At 45.4% G+C, this 15,301-nt stretch overlaps 1 protein-coding gene across 37 annotated transcripts in view; it reads right to left on the minus strand.

The window, feature by feature from the left end:
• Positions 1–3,629, minus strand: part of Rad18 (RAD18 E3 ubiquitin protein ligase) — an 88,289-nt gene extending 84,660 nt beyond the window's left edge. For 16 of the 37 annotated variants that reach the window (XM_076567539.1, XM_076567536.1, XM_076567534.1 and 13 more), the window contains exons 1-2: positions 3,472–3,622; positions 436–517 (exon numbers count right to left, since the gene is read on the minus strand). Coding sequence is in view for 31 of the 37 variants with exons in the window: in XM_076567530.1 (XP_076423645.1) it covers positions 436–517; positions 3,472–3,522 (133 nt within the window). In the remaining 6 variants the exon portion in view is untranslated. Of the gene's footprint in view, positions 1–435; positions 518–2,248; positions 2,352–2,459; positions 3,375–3,471 lie in introns of those variants that run through there. The other 21 variants (XM_076567531.1, XM_076567528.1, XM_076567518.1 and 18 more) reach the window with 10 other exon arrangements.
• Between the last annotated feature and the right edge of the window lie 11,672 nt (positions 3,630–15,301).

Here is a 15,301-nt window from a genome sequence, read left to right on the forward strand (position 1 = left end):
TCACTTAACAATATTTTCAAGTCCTGACAGGTTTACTGGGAAATAATCCCATGTTGAAAAGCATCTGCATTCCTATTGTTTTGAAGCTTAAGATTTATAATTCCAAACCAAGTGGTTGAACCATTTATCTGTCATCCTGCTAAAAACATCCTGAAACTTAACATATTAAACTGCTCAACAAATAACCATATAGTGATACCAAAATCTTTACTGTTGTAAATTCTACAAAAGGCATATAAAAATATCAAAAGGGAAGTGAGAGAAAAATATAAGAACCTTGCAAGAAACTGCCATATTCAAGACAAGGTGATGACATAGACCTTCTTAAAAGTATAAGATAGAGGAATGAAAAATAAAAAATGAAATGTGAACGAATCTTCAGTGTTAATGAAAGCTATCTTGGGCTTTTACTAACACAAAACAAAATGTACTTACAGTTGTGAGAGCACTGGGGTATTATCACTGCAATGTTGAAATACTCAAAGCAAATTCCACAGCGAAGCAAATCATCCATTGTCTGAAATATAAAAACACATGTGTATCAGCAAGACATCAGTAGCAGGATCAATGCCTGGCAAACAACTTTCCCTCTATTCCCCTAAAATTAATTCCACACTTACTCAAAATCTAACTACAGAGAAACAGCAAAGTATCACAAATAGAGAAAAAAACTTCCCCACAAATATTTAAATTTGCTGGGTGTGGTGGTGCATGCCTTTAATCCCAGTACTCTCTGAGTTCGAGGCCAGTCTGGTCTACAAAACAAGTTCCCGGAAAGCCAAGGGCTGCTACACAGAGAAACCTTGCCATGAAAAAAACAAAAAACAAAAAAATAAAAATAAATTCAAATTAAATTAAATTCAAATTTCAGGTTACCCCAGCTGCTCTGAAGAGCCGACACTGGGGGTTCCTGTGCCACACTGTTAGCCCTGCATTCCTGCTCTTCTCCCATGTTTCTAGCTCTTCAGAACCCATCCTCTGGCATATGGTCACCACTTGGTAGAAGATATCAACAGTCACCACACAGCTTAAGAACCAAGTTGGAGACTAGGAAAGGCACACATTACAAAGGCTCTAGTAGGGCATGATAACATGCCCCTGTAACCCTAGCACTTCGGAGGCTGAGGTAGGATTCTGAGACTGAAATACCCATCCTCCTCACGGTAGTCCAATACTTATGCATGAGGAAGCCTTCAAAATAGCTAGCTACCGTCAGTGTTAACTTGGACAACAAGCTAAACACAACAGGATTTATTCTTGCAACTTAAAAATCTTTTAATTTTAAGTTTAAGAAAGGTACTGAGGGCTGGAAAGATGGCCCAAAGGTTAAGAGGACTGGTTTCTCCTCCAGAGGACCTGAGTTCAGTTCAATTCTCAGTAACCACATGGTGGCTCACAACCATCTGTAATGAGATCTGGTGCCCTCTTCTGGCCTGCAGGCATCCATGCAGGCAGAACACTGTATACATAATTAATTAATTAATTAATTAATTAATTAATTAATTAATCTAAAAGAAAAGAAGGAAGGTAGGAAGGAAGTTACTGATAGTAACCATGATAGACTGCTTTAGTGTGGGAAGCTGAGGAGGTAGTTGAAGGGTAGAGTCCTCATCTAGCATGGATTTAGACCTGGCTGCCATTCTGAGCTACACACACACACACACACACACACACACACACACACACACACACACTGAATAAAAATGTAGACTATAGCCAGGGATAGTGGCATACATTTCCCAGCACTTGGGAGGCAGAGGCAGGAGGATCTCTGTGAGTTTCGGACCAGCCTGATCTACATAGTTTCATGACAGCCAGAGCCACACAGTGAGACCCTACTCAAAAAAAAATCATAGTTATTAAGAGCAGGGAACTGAACAATGAGAGACATGGCAGGAAGATCTGTTTCATTTTATGTATTTCTTAAATCATATGAATCTATTACTTAAAAGCTGTAGAGACTGAGGAGATGGCTCAGCAGTTAAGAGCATCAGCTGGACCTGGGTTGGATTCCTGGCACTCACAGATGGCTCACAACCATCTATGACTCTGGTTCCAGGGGAGTCAATGCTCTCTTCTGACCTCTACAAACACCAGTCATGCATGTAGAAACACATACATACAAACAAGCAAAACACTCAATGCACAGAACAAATGTTTAAGATAAATAATTTAAATACCATTATATTATTATATATTAAACACATTATACATCATTATAAGCAAATGCCATTATGGTGACACATACTTTTAAACCTAGCACTTCAGAGGCAGGAGCAAGAGGTTCCAAAGCTAGACACCAGCTTGCGCTGGGGAGCAAGCTCCAAGCCTGCCTATACTACACAGGGAGCCTGTCTCAAAATCAAACAAAAACAAAAAAGTTGTCATTAACAATCCGTGTGATGAAATATTACATAGCTATTAAAAAGCCCGCTTGTGCTGGAGTTGGTGGCACACACCTTTAATTCCAGCACTTGGAGGCAGAGTTTGAGGCCAGCCTGGTCTATAGAGGGAGTTCCAGGACAGCCAGGGTTACGTAAGAGAAACCCTGTCTCAAAAACAAAACAAAACAAAATCTGCTTGCAAAGAATAATCAATTGTTATAGGTAAATACATTGTTTTTTTATGAAAAGTAAGGGAAAAGCCTGAATTCAGGAGTGACTCTTAGGGAAAACAAAAATACAAAAAAAAACAAAACATATCTACCCAAGTAAATGTTAAGTGAAATAAATCAGTGTGCAATAATTTTTTTTAAAATGAAAGGCTAAGTGCTGGGCCTAGGTCCTGATCTCTGTTTTAAAAAGATGTGAGCCAGAGATGGCCAGTGACCCATGACTTTAAACCCAACGCTCAGGATGCTGGAGCAGATGGATCTTTGAGTTCGAGGCTAGCCTGGTCTGCATACCGAACTCCAAGCCAGCCAGGGGCTAGAGTAAGACCTTGTCTCATAAATTAACAACATAAATAAAAGTTTAAAAAAAAGAGCGATGTGTCATTATTGAGTAAGGCAAGGCAACATCCGGGAGAAATCGGTCGCGGTGTGCTAAGAACGAGACGCACTCCTGAACCTCTGGGAGAAAAGGCAAGTCGTGGCAAGCAGATCCCCTGCTTTGGTATATGGTCATAAAAACGTCATCCGATGTAACGTCCACCCAAGCACGCGTGATGTCGCTGTGAACACAGGGAAGTTCTCGGGGGATGAACTGTCACCATCGTTGACACTGCGTTACAGTGGCTATATCCTGGTGACGAGGCGGTTGTGACTGAACCCCAAAACATCCGGTTCGTTAGGGCGGCCATCCTGGGCTCCCCGCGTACGGCCGCCGTGCGTTCCCGAACGGTCTCGGGCGTTGGAAACTGAGGCCCGGCGTCGCGAGGCCGACCAGGGTAGGGCCGAGGCGGGGGCGCGCGGCCAGCGCCGCCCCGCTCGCGTCCGCGCCGTCCGCGCCCCGGCCTTCCCGAGACACTCACCTTCATCATCGCCAGCCCCGGAGGCCACCGCGGTTCGGCCAGGGCCTCCATGGTCGCACCTGACAGGACCGCCAGCTACCGGCCTGCCACGCAGCTCCTCTACTCGAAATTCCCCGCGCTACGGCCGACGTCGGCAACGCGCGCCGCGCTCGCGGCGAAGCGCACGGCATGCTGGGAGCTGTAGTTAGCCTGCGTCAGGCTTCAGTGTCTTCGGACGCCCTCCGAGGAAAAAGTGCGAATTCCGGGGTGCAGCCTGGAGTGGTGCAGTCCTTAGACCCCGGGGGACAACAAGAGGATGATTGGAAAAATTAAGGGCAGCTTGAATCTGTCTCAGAAAATGAATAAACAAAAGATTCCCGGAGGTGATTGATTATTAGGAAAAAAGACAGTCAGGAATCAAATGAAGTCTAAGCCTTGACAGTTTTCAAGGTCTAGGCTCCTGTCTTCCCCTCAGGTCGTACTCTCTGGTTGCTGTAGAGATCTGCCCTGCTCCTTGCAAACATCCAAAGTTACACTTCTGTCTCAACCTTGCTTTCTGTGAGCGATAGTGGCATCCACCAGAGCCACAGAGAGCCTACATGATCTAAACAGGAACTCTTGCCTTAAGTACAGGGGGAGGCGTCAAATGCAGCCCTATCCCTACTCAGCACGTGCTCTACGCTCTACCACTTACCGACTCCCCCAGCCCGTACCTCTAAAATTTTCATTTAAAGTTACTTCTGTTCTTCAGAGATAACCACTGTTAATACTGGCATTTAGTTCCCAGATGTTTCCCATGCAGACTGACAAAGAGTTTCTCCTTGACCAAACTTCAGTCTGGCTCCTGAACCATCTCCTAGCCAATGTTCCTCGTAAGGCCCGGTTTTAGCAGAGAGCATTACTAAATCAGTTTAATAGGAAGCACAATCTTCATCTCAAATAACTCCAACTGCTTGATAGGTTCCTCGTCCTCATCCATCTCCCAGGTGATGTCTTACCACACTGACCTGTCTCCAGCAAGGATCCTTTTAGGCTGGTTTAACCAGAATCCCATCATCTAGATGTGGAATGCTAACCAACACACAGTCAGCCTGGCTGCTCAGCTCAGCATTCACCCCCTGCCTTCGTGGGCCTCCACTTTAGTAGGTCTCAGGGGCCACAAGTTAGTCCAGCTGCCACCCAAGACAGAACCCTGTAGCTTGCCATGTCACTGACACCCATGTGGCCCATGCATTCACTCATGCAACATGTTTGTTTTGAAGGCTTACAGTGGGCCAGGCATGTGAGCTCTCCTGGGAAAGAGGCAGAGGTGCGGTTGTCATAGACACTTTACAAATGTGAAGACTGGAGCCCAGCAGGTTAGGGCTTCATTCTTTTGAGTGTTCTTCATAAAGGGACCTCTGTACTCTGAGCCAACTAATTTTTCCTAGCCCATACTCACATATGAATTGGGCAATAATGCCATGAACCACATTTAGACAATAGACTTTAATATCTATCACAGTAATAGCTAACACATATTAGACCGCCTGTGTTCAAAGCACTGTTGTGTTTTTACATCTATGCACTTATTCGGCTTATTAATTTATTATTCAGAAGAAAGAGAAATAGGTCATGGGTGCAGGGCATTTGCAGATAAGTAGAAGCAGGCTTTGAACTCAGGCTATCTGGCTTTTGAGCATATACTAACTACCACAGAATATTCTCCTAAAAATCCAGTCAAGGCAATTCTTCTCACTTACAGATATAGGAACAGAGTGTCAGAACAGCAGAATGATTCATCAAGGTCACATAATTTTGTCAGTGGCAATGCTTAGGCTTGATCCAGATTTTTAACTTCAACCCAAAGAGATCACCAGAGACACTTTATTGAGCAGACAAGGGCACACGGAGCAGGAGCAGGGACAAATCTGAGAATCCCAGGACACCGGATTGAGCAAACCAGCAAAGGGAAGATAAGTGAAGGGTTAGGTGCCTGGTGGATTTGTACCAACCAATCAGAGAAGAGTATGCAAATGAACTCTAGGTTGCGTTGGGTACTGTTGGTTAATTGTGGTTGCATCAGGAGCAGGTATCTGTGCAAAGATAGGACAATAACAATAAAACCAGTGTGCAGTAGTTATTCCTTTAGAGTCCCATCTGGATACTGGGTAATTAAGATGACAAATGGCTGAGGAAGTAAAAAAGATATATATGAGAAAAGAAGTAAGAATGCAGAAGGGAGGGAGGGAGGGGAGAAGGGGGGAGGAAGGAAAGGAAAGAGAGAAGAGGCAAGGGTGAGGAGGCACTACCTTCTCTGTGCAGAGCCTCAAGGCCACACCCCATGCCATTCATCTCTGAAGACTTGCCCCCAGCCACTTAGTGAGATGGGATGAACGGGCAGATCATCAGTGACCTCACATTCCCATCCTGCCTTTTCCTCCTGAGCTGAATGTTTCTCTCCTGTTCTCTTTAGCAGCAACCAGGGAGCTAAACACTACTCCGGGTCACCAGACCTGGAGAAGAAAGTACCAGGGGACAAGCAGATTCCAGAAGGCCACCATGGGCTCAGAACAATACACTGGCACCTCCCCCTTTCCTTCCCTTAAGACTCCAGAAGCATTCTCCTGTAACAAGCTGCCATCTGTCTGAGAAATCTGTCCTTCTTTTAGATCAATAAAGAGTTTGTGCTTCGTTATTCAGGAGCAAAAACAAAATGTTCTGTATTTAAAAAGCAGACTAGAGTCGACAGGATCTCCCACAACACTTAGCACCAAGCAGAGAGCCAGGCAAGGATAGCTCCATAAAAAAAATTATTCCCTGTTTATCTGAAATTAATGTTTAACCTGGTCATCCTGTGCTTTTATTTGCCAAGTCTGGCAACTCTAATCAGAGCAATGTCCTCCCAGCCAAGTGGAGGCCTGGCTTGGACTTACCCACTCACTCTTGATGTTTCATGGTCCTGAGCACCTGCCAAAAGCATCTTCGAATCTTGCTTTCCTCTCTGCCCTCCATCTTCTCTCCTTCTATAACCTGCCTCACTCTCTTAGAGAGCTTGGGATTTTGTCCCCGCTTCCTTCCTATCTTCCTTCCCTCTCCCTCTCTTCCATTCTTATTTTTATTGTTCTTTGTCTGTTTGCAGTACTAGGTATCAAATCCAGGGCCTTAACTGAACTAGGCAAGCACTCTACCACAGTGCTATAGCCTCAACTTCCCCCGAGACACACACACACATACACACACCTTTAAGCTTTAGTTATTTTGTGTTTGAGTGTTTTGCCATCATGTCTGTCTGTCCGTACCACATGTATGATGGGTGTTTGCAGAGGACAAAAAAAAAAAAAAGGCACTGAATCCCCTGGATCTAGAATTATAGATGGTTGTGAACTACCATATAGATTCTGGGATTCGAATCTAGGTCCTCTTTAAAAAGGAGTAAATGCTCTTAACCACTGAGTCATCTTTCCAAGCCTCGGTCTTTTGTTTTTTAAGACAAGGTCTAGCTATGAAACGCAGGGTATCTGCTTTTACTTCCTGAGTGTTGATACTCCAAGCTGTAGGGTACTACAAGATCCAGCCCCTCCATTCATTCTACTAAATGTTTCCAGCCCCCTGACACCTTCCAGCCAGGGCCTGAACTACAGAAGTGGACAATTCAGATGTGGTCCCTAATCTTGAGGAGTGGATACCCCAGGGTTTGGGGGTGGGGCAAAGGATGGAGACAATATAGACAAGACAGTACAAAAGAAAGTGAATGAATATGAATTTCCTAGCATGGAAAACGGGCGTCAATACGTCAAAAGCTGAGGGTTCAATGGAGGATACCATGAACTGGATGCCCTGGGAAGTCTCCTATGGGAGGTAACATGTGCATAGTGACCTATTTTGGAAAAGATACAGGCAGCCATGTTAAAAGCTAGGGTGAGGAGTTCCTGGCTTTGACAAAGTGTCTGGATTTCAGTGCATATTAACTTGAACAAGTAGTTGAACCTCTCTATGCCTCAGTTTTCTTATCTGTAAAATGAGCTGATCTCATTTTAAGGTGTATGCTAATGTATTACAGTGATATCTGGAACTCAAATGCAAATAGAACATAGAAAACATACATGACTTTAAAATCTTAGTGATAGATATAACAAATTAACTATATTACTTCCTGCATTATTCTAAAATTTTGAAAATTTCTATCAAAATTAGTTGTTTACTGTCTGCCATCTTACAAGTGGCCACATGGGGGCAACATAGTACCATACAAGAACAGCGCTCAAACTGAGGCTAAAATAGATGGTCACTCACCACATTAATCCATAGTTCATTTATATCTTATCTTTTCATTTAATTGACTTCAACAAGTTCTGAGTATGTTTGGGGTCCTTTTCTGAACCATGGAAGAAAAGAATCAGGGCACAGTGACAACCACCTTTAATCCCAGTCCTCAGGAGGCAGAGGCAGGCAGATCTCTGGGAGTTCAAGGCCAGGCACAGCTACATAAAGAGACCCTGTCAAGAAATAATGAAAAAAAAAGAGAGGGGGAGGGGGGAAAAAGAGGGAAGGAGAGATCCCCCTGCCTCACCCCCTGCCTTTCTGAGAGCATGTGTGTAGTTTCTAGAAGACAAGAAGGGGGCTATTACTAGCAGGATTGTGCAGGTACTGGTGTCTGTTTGGAATAGAGATGTGGCCAGGCATTTTAGAAAGAAACAAAATATTCTGAGAAGCAGAGACAACTGGTCACTTGTCCTGTGAATAGACCTCCTGGTCAGGTTTACCGATTACCAAGCATGGTTTGAGGAAGGTTATCCTACCTCTCTGAAACTGAGGCTGAAAATAGTTTGAATTTATAGCTTTTCTGTTAGACAAGAACAAGACAGTCCATGAGACTCATTTAGAACAGTGCCTGAGGAATCTGGAGAGATGGCTCAATGATTAAGAGCACTGGCTGTGCTTGCAGAGGACCCAGGTTCAATCCACAGCACCCATGTGATGCCTCACAATTGTCAATAACTCCAGGCCCAGGGGATCTGATGCCCAAGGTGTTAACAAAATGCACTCACATACACACAGGAAGTAAGATAAAGATAAATAGAAATGTTAAGTGCCTGGTGTGGAATAATCTTTTTGTACACCGTGAAGACGTGTCATTCTGATTGGTTTAATAAAAAGCTGAATGGCCAATAGCTAGGCAGGATTTCTAGGCACAGAGGATGCTGGGAAGAAGAAGGGCAGAATAGAAGGGAGATGCCAGGGGTTCAGGGTAAGCAGCATGAGCATTATGAAGTAAAGCCATGTAAAAGAACGTAGATTAAAGATACGGGTTAATTTAAGTTATAAGAGCTAGTTAGAGCTATAGGCTGAGCTTTCATAATTAATAAGTCTCTGTGTGGTTATTTAGGAGGTGGGCTGGCAAGACAGAGAAAGACTCACTACAGCCTGGCTCAGTTCCCTTGGTGGAGTGCCTAACCAGCATGCCCAAAGCCCAGATTTCAAACTCTAGTACCATAAAAACTAGGTGTGGTGGCACAAGCCTGTAATCCCAGCCCTCAGGAAGCAGAGGCAAGAGGATGAAAAGTTCACACCAGTAGAGTGAGTCTAGATCCTGTGAGACCAAAATGAACCATCTTAGAAATAAGACCAAAATGCTTTCACCCTAAAATTAAGGCCTAAGATTTCTCCTTTTGGGAATAAGCCATTGGTTACTGAAACCAGTCAGTTCAGATTCCAGAAACCAGGAAGTGTAAAAGTACAGAGTTACAAGATAGTCACGAGGTAATGCCTGCCGGACTATGGAATGTCCTCTCCCTGATTTCCAGGGTAACTGACCACAGAAATGCCCCCACCTGAGGGCAGCAAATGAGAAATGGTGGCGGGCAACCACCCCCTTAGAAGTAATTTCTAGAAGTCCCTAGAAGCGAGCCAATCAGAATTGTACCCATACTAGCACCCCTAAGTGATGTAACCTTGTGATTTTTCCCTTTAAAAGCTGAGCTTGCAGATAGGTGGGCACTTCCTCCAGCCTCCACCGTGTTGGATGTATTGGACGAAGTCCCTGCCTAGGCTTGTATCGCTTTTGGATATCCAGAATTAAATCTTGCTTTTGCATTCCAACATGCTCGTCTTTGGTGGTCTCTCTGGGGGTCATGATCTGGGCACAACATTTGGGGGCTCGTCCAGGATCCCCAGAGACACCCCCACCGGGACCCCTAAGAGCTCCAGAGGTCCATCTGCACTGATCAGTAAGATCCTGAAATTAAACCTTGCTTTTGCATTCCGGCTTGCTCGTCCTTGGTGGTCTCTCTGGGGATCACGATCTGGGCACAACATTCCAATCTCAAAGAGCAAACAAACCCACCATCTTGGAGCAGTGCCTGACCAGGTGTGGACTCCTCCTGAGAAACATTCACATTTCTAAATGTCCCCGTTTGGAGCTAGGGGACAGAAGCGGCCCATGGAAGACCCCAGGTCTTTAAGAGTGGGACCCTAGAATTAAGCTTCCTTAAAGGCAAGATCATGATTGTAACTGTTGCTCACTGAGGCTTTTCTCTGGGCCACCACTATTCTAATGACAAGCCCGTGAGGCAGTCACTGCTGCTGTCTCTACTTCAGAGATGACAATCCTGGGACGTTAAAGGTCCTCATCAGAGGGGGTCCCTGAAGAGAGGCTAGATTGGGGAGGATTGGAGAAAAACAGTCTCCTGGAGAGGATGCATCCATTGCACTCAGGAACGCACAGCTGCTGTAGTTGGCTGTAGACAATCAAGACGGTCAACGTTCCAGTATGGAGGGGAGTGGGGCTTACTCCCGAGTGAGGCGCGCTGGACGGTTGAAAGCTTTGGGAGGAGAGAGAGTCAGTCTTATTGACGAGTGTAGCCCCTGGTAGGTCAGCCAAGCTCCAGAGGATGGAGTACAAATTGGACTTGGTGGGTTATTTGAAAGTGAAAAAAAGAGAGAGAAAGAAGGCAGCAAGTTTGAAGGGGGTTGCAAAGTGGGGAACAGATCCAGGAAGAGTCAGGGGGAGGACTGAGGGTGTGAATATGATTAAAATACAACTGCATGCAGGAAATTCTTAAAAATGAAAATTCTAGCCGGGCAGTGGTGGCACACACCTTTAACCCCAGCACTCGGGAGGCAGAGGCAGGTGGATCTCTGTGAGTTTGAACTAGCCTGGTCTACAGACGAGTTCCAGGATGGGCTCCAAAGCTAAATAGAGAAACCCTATCTTAAAACCCCCTACCTCCCCCTCCCCCCCCCAAAAAAAAGACTAAAAATTCTGATTTTTTTTTTAAATAGATTTTTTTTTTTTTTTTTTTTTTTTTTTTTTTTTTGCGGCTTCCCAGGGAGGAGGGAAGCCAGGACTTCACCACAAGCAGCCAGGCCTCCGAGATCCACTAGGGTGATCAGCCCACAGCTGCACCAGTGTGGGCTGGGCTGGGCACCGCTATGATGAGCAAGTATGTGCAGGAGAGATGGGAGAGAAAGAGAAGTGGAACCGTGTGTGCACTCTGAAGAGAGGCGGAACTGGAGACTCACAGGCGATAAGGGACAGCCTGATGTGAGAGGCCTGCCCTGCCACCTGAGGCCACGGTGACATCTGGACAGACTGATGCTGCCGAGGACAAAGTCTGGGTCCATGGCCTTTCTGCAGCAGCTGACTGTCAAATCCATGACCCATGTCAGCACCAAATACCATGTGACCTCCTTAGTTTGGGCTGCCGTCTAAGGCCGTGTGGATGTCTGAGTACTGCATTGAGCTAGACCACGCCCTCACCGGCCGCTGTGTGGTGGTGCCAGAGGTGATGTGGATGCAAGAGAGCTGGAGGTGTAGGAGAGCTGGCCTGCCCCTGTGCGGCTAAGTGCTAAGGTTTAAAGCCACGATTCCTTTGGGCCGTCTTGGTCACCACTTGGGAGGAGGAGGATGGGTGAATGGACCGGTGCAGGAGGGAGACCTGAAAGGCGGAGGGCATGAACTTGACATCTTGGATCCCACCTTTCCATCTTCCATCCAGTTCTACCTCCCTGGGCACTGGTGGGGTGCACCAAGTGCCCCTTTTCTGGTCAGCCAGGCCATGCTGGGTTTCTGCCACTTTGAACAGAGCCCTATTTACTGCATTTCTCAACAGCTTTAAGGAAGCAAGGACCAAGCTATTTTCGGTGGATGGAAGCCCTGTGAATGTCAGGCCAGACAGAATTTACAATGAGGAAAGGAAATCTCGTTTCATACGTGACAGGAGTCTGAAGTGGCCTGGGAAGAAAGGTCTGCAGCTTTGCCACATGTGAGTGAAGGGCTGTAGCCGGCCTGAGCACAGCAAACATGGCGACAACAGGCTTTGCCTTTCACCCTTCTCCCCCTTGCTAAAAACCATTCCATTGCATTCCTAAAGCTAGTCACCATGGTCTCTTCCCTTATTTGGCCACTTCCTCCCCCTGAGGCTGACTACCAAGGTCCAGCTATCAAAGTTTTCAAGTCCAGCAATCAAAAACCGCCTTTTAGCTCACCTAATTAAAATGCCCAATCAAAACAAACCAACTCATCCTAACACGGGGGTTTCCCCTTTTCTCTTTATAAACTACCATTTGCCTACATGCCACATCTGTCTCTTCTCTATCCAGAGGTAGTCCTGTTATGGGATATTTTATCTCTCTGTGAAACTCCGAGACTGTGTTAATAAAATTAACCTTGGACTAGGGGATGGAGCCAGCGACTGGTTGACAAGAATTAGCCATAGAGAGTAAGGAATATGGACAGAGAAGCACAGGAAGGAGTAGGGAGGAACTTAGAGATTCTGGGGCCGTTTTGAGTTTGGCACCAGTGGAGAGACACTCTCTTGCTGGGTCTCCGGCCAAAAAGGAAGGTCAGCTAGTTGTTTTTTGGCTTCTCTGATCTAGTAGGTTTTCACCCCAACATCTGACTCCCGAGTAAATAGGACAAGTTGGATAAAAACAACATAGTCATTTGTCCCTTCAGGGCAAATATCTCTTCCCCTTCTTCACCCTGTCTCTTGTCTTTGTCTCTTATCCTTGCCTTTGTCCCTCTGTGTCCCTCATAATTCCCCTTTGTGCTGAGAACTTGGTCTTGGTGTGTCCTGTGCCAATTCCAGTCCTGTCAGTGAGCCATTGGCCTCCACAATGAAGAGTGTGAATCAGTTCCTTGGAGGGCAAGATACATCTACGGCCATCAAAGGAAGCAAAACTAAGAGACCAGAAGATCATTTCCCCCTAGTTTTTTTGGTGTGTGTGTGTGTGTGTGTGTGTGTGTGTGTGTGTGTGTGTGTTAAGTGTATGTTTTTCTTGTTTATCAGTTGTTGGCTGCTTAGTTCTGTGAGACAGGGTCTCTCTCAGCAGTTTAGGCAGGACTAGAGCACTGGTTTTGAGCTTGAGGAAATCGTTTTCCTCCCTAGTCTCTCAGGTGCTCAGATTTCAAGTGTGAGCTAACACTCCTGGCTACTCCCTTCTTCACATTTCAGGTAAGAAGAAACTGATGTTTTGTTTTATTTTGTTTGTTTGTTTGTTTGTTTGTTTGTTTGTTTTTGCAGCACTCTTACCCCCAAGGAAAAGTCATGAAACACGACAGAGTCCACTGACAAGAGTTTTATCAAGACAAAGAGAAAGGAAGGGATAGATGTGGTCAGGCCTGTGGAAGGACATGTGTAAGAAAGAGAGCGGGGGAATATGGGGCCCATCCTACAAAGGCCAGGATGCACCTGCATACACAGGCCCATGTGGCTATTCCATGCATGCACATAGATCACGTGGTCACACCCACGAGATTACGTGACCACGTAGCCATGGGGCATGGGTTTGCAGGGTAGGACGTATGACCCAGAAATGACTAGACGGAGATGACTAAGTGTCCTGCCAGGCATGCATGACCATGGGGGCATGGTTGGAATTCCTATCAGAAACTGTTCCTTTGTTATACAGGACCCAAGACTATATCAAAGCCTCATGCTCCACCCAAATCCCCAGCAACATGCCCTCCATTCTAAAGACTAGCTAAGGTCTAGAAGACTGGTTGATTTTTTTTTTTTTTTTTTTGAGACAAGGTCTGACTAAGTAGACCATGCTGGCCTTGAACTTGAGATCTCCTGACACACCCAACCTTAGCAATATTTTTACTTTTAGTTGTTTTTTTTTTTAAATGTTGTATGTGTGAGTATTTTGCCTGCATGTATGTACACATACTACCTGCGTTCCTGGTACCCAAGGAGGTGAGAAGAGGTGTCAGATTCCTGGAACTGGAGGTATAGATGGTTGTGAACCACCATGTGAGTGTTGGGAACCAAACTCAGGTCCTCTGCAGGAGCAACAAGTGCTCTTAACTGCTGAGCCATCTCTCCAACCCCCACCAATAATGTTTTAACAACAATAAAGAGGATCAATACTCCTACTATAACCTTCCAAGGGCTTCTCACTCAGAATAGTTTCACAATCCTTACCCTGGCTTGAAAGCCCTGAATGCTCCCTGCCTCCCCTCCCCCCACATCACCACCATCACACACACACACACACACACACACACACACACACACACACACACACACACAGAGTCTGTTTCATCTTTTTGCCTCTGCTCCGGCCTCTTTGCCTTTTTCCATTCTTCCCACACAGTAGCTCCTCCAACATTCACTTGCCTGTGCATCCCTTTGGTGGCCCCATCCAACTTAAGATTCTTCTTCTCAAAATGGCAGCCTTATCCTCTCAGCTTACAGCGGAAATCAATATCTGCCCATTCTCCCACACCTCCCATGTTTCTTAGTTCGTTGATGTCATCCTTTGACCTCTAGCATTTGACTTAGTGCACAGGCATTTTGATCCCCTTTGCTCGTGGCTGTGTCCCCCAACACGAAGCATACCTGGCACATGTGGTGGTTAATATTGTCAACATGACAAGATCTTGAATCACATAGATGAGCCTCTGGGTGTACCTGTGAGGGATTACTTAGATTCCATTCAGTGAAGTGTGTAGTCCATGAATTTGGGGCAGCACCATCCTATAGAGTTGGGTCATGGGACAATGAAGAGTTGAAAGCTAGCTGAGCACTACTGTTCATCACTGCCTACTCCCTGACTATGGATGCAATGTGTATTCAAACTCTTGTCACCATGATTTCCCTGCCATGATTAACTATAGCCTTCAACTGTGAGCCAAGATAAACCCTATAAACCCATAACAGACTTTTGCTGGTTATTTTATCACAGCAGCAAGAACACTAACCTTGCATACAATGGACTCTCAGGAACTATCCCTGAAACCTGTGCTTGGCAGTAATGATCACAACTCCATTCAGAAACAGCATTTGGTCCCTCACTGTGGACTGATACTCATTTTATCCCTCAACATTAATTGAGCCTCTCCTATGGACTGGACACCAGATTTCTGTTGCAGGATATTTGTTTACATTGCATGAAGATGTGTCTGTGTTTTGTCTCAACTGCCCAAGGCACCTGATTGGTTTAATAAAGAGCTGAATGGCCAATAGCTAGGCAGGAGAGAATAGGCAGGACTATGGGCAGAGAGAGGATCTTAGGGTTAGGATCTGGCACAGCAAGAGATGCCAGCGAGACACTGAGGAAGTCAGACACACAGAATGGAGGAGAGGTAAAAAGCCATGTGGTAGAATGTAGATTAATAGAAACAGGTTAATTTAAGTTTAAGAGCTAGTTGAGAACAAGCCTAAGCTGAAGGCCAAGCTTTCATAATTAATAATAAGTCGCTGTCATTATTGGGGATCTGGCAGTTCAAAAAAAGGCCGACAAGAAAGTTCTACTACAGATTTCTGCCTGGAGACAGTGTGGAGAAAACAGACAACTCCCCAGACTTTCTAGAACTTACCTTTTAGGTTGGAGGAAGAAACAATATAAACAAAATGTTTCTGAT

This window comes from Peromyscus maniculatus, chromosome 3 (assembly GCF_049852395.1).
Source record: "Peromyscus maniculatus bairdii isolate BWxNUB_F1_BW_parent chromosome 3, HU_Pman_BW_mat_3.1, whole genome shotgun sequence".
In the NCBI taxonomy this organism is placed as follows: domain Eukaryota; kingdom Metazoa; phylum Chordata; class Mammalia; order Rodentia; family Cricetidae; genus Peromyscus; species Peromyscus maniculatus.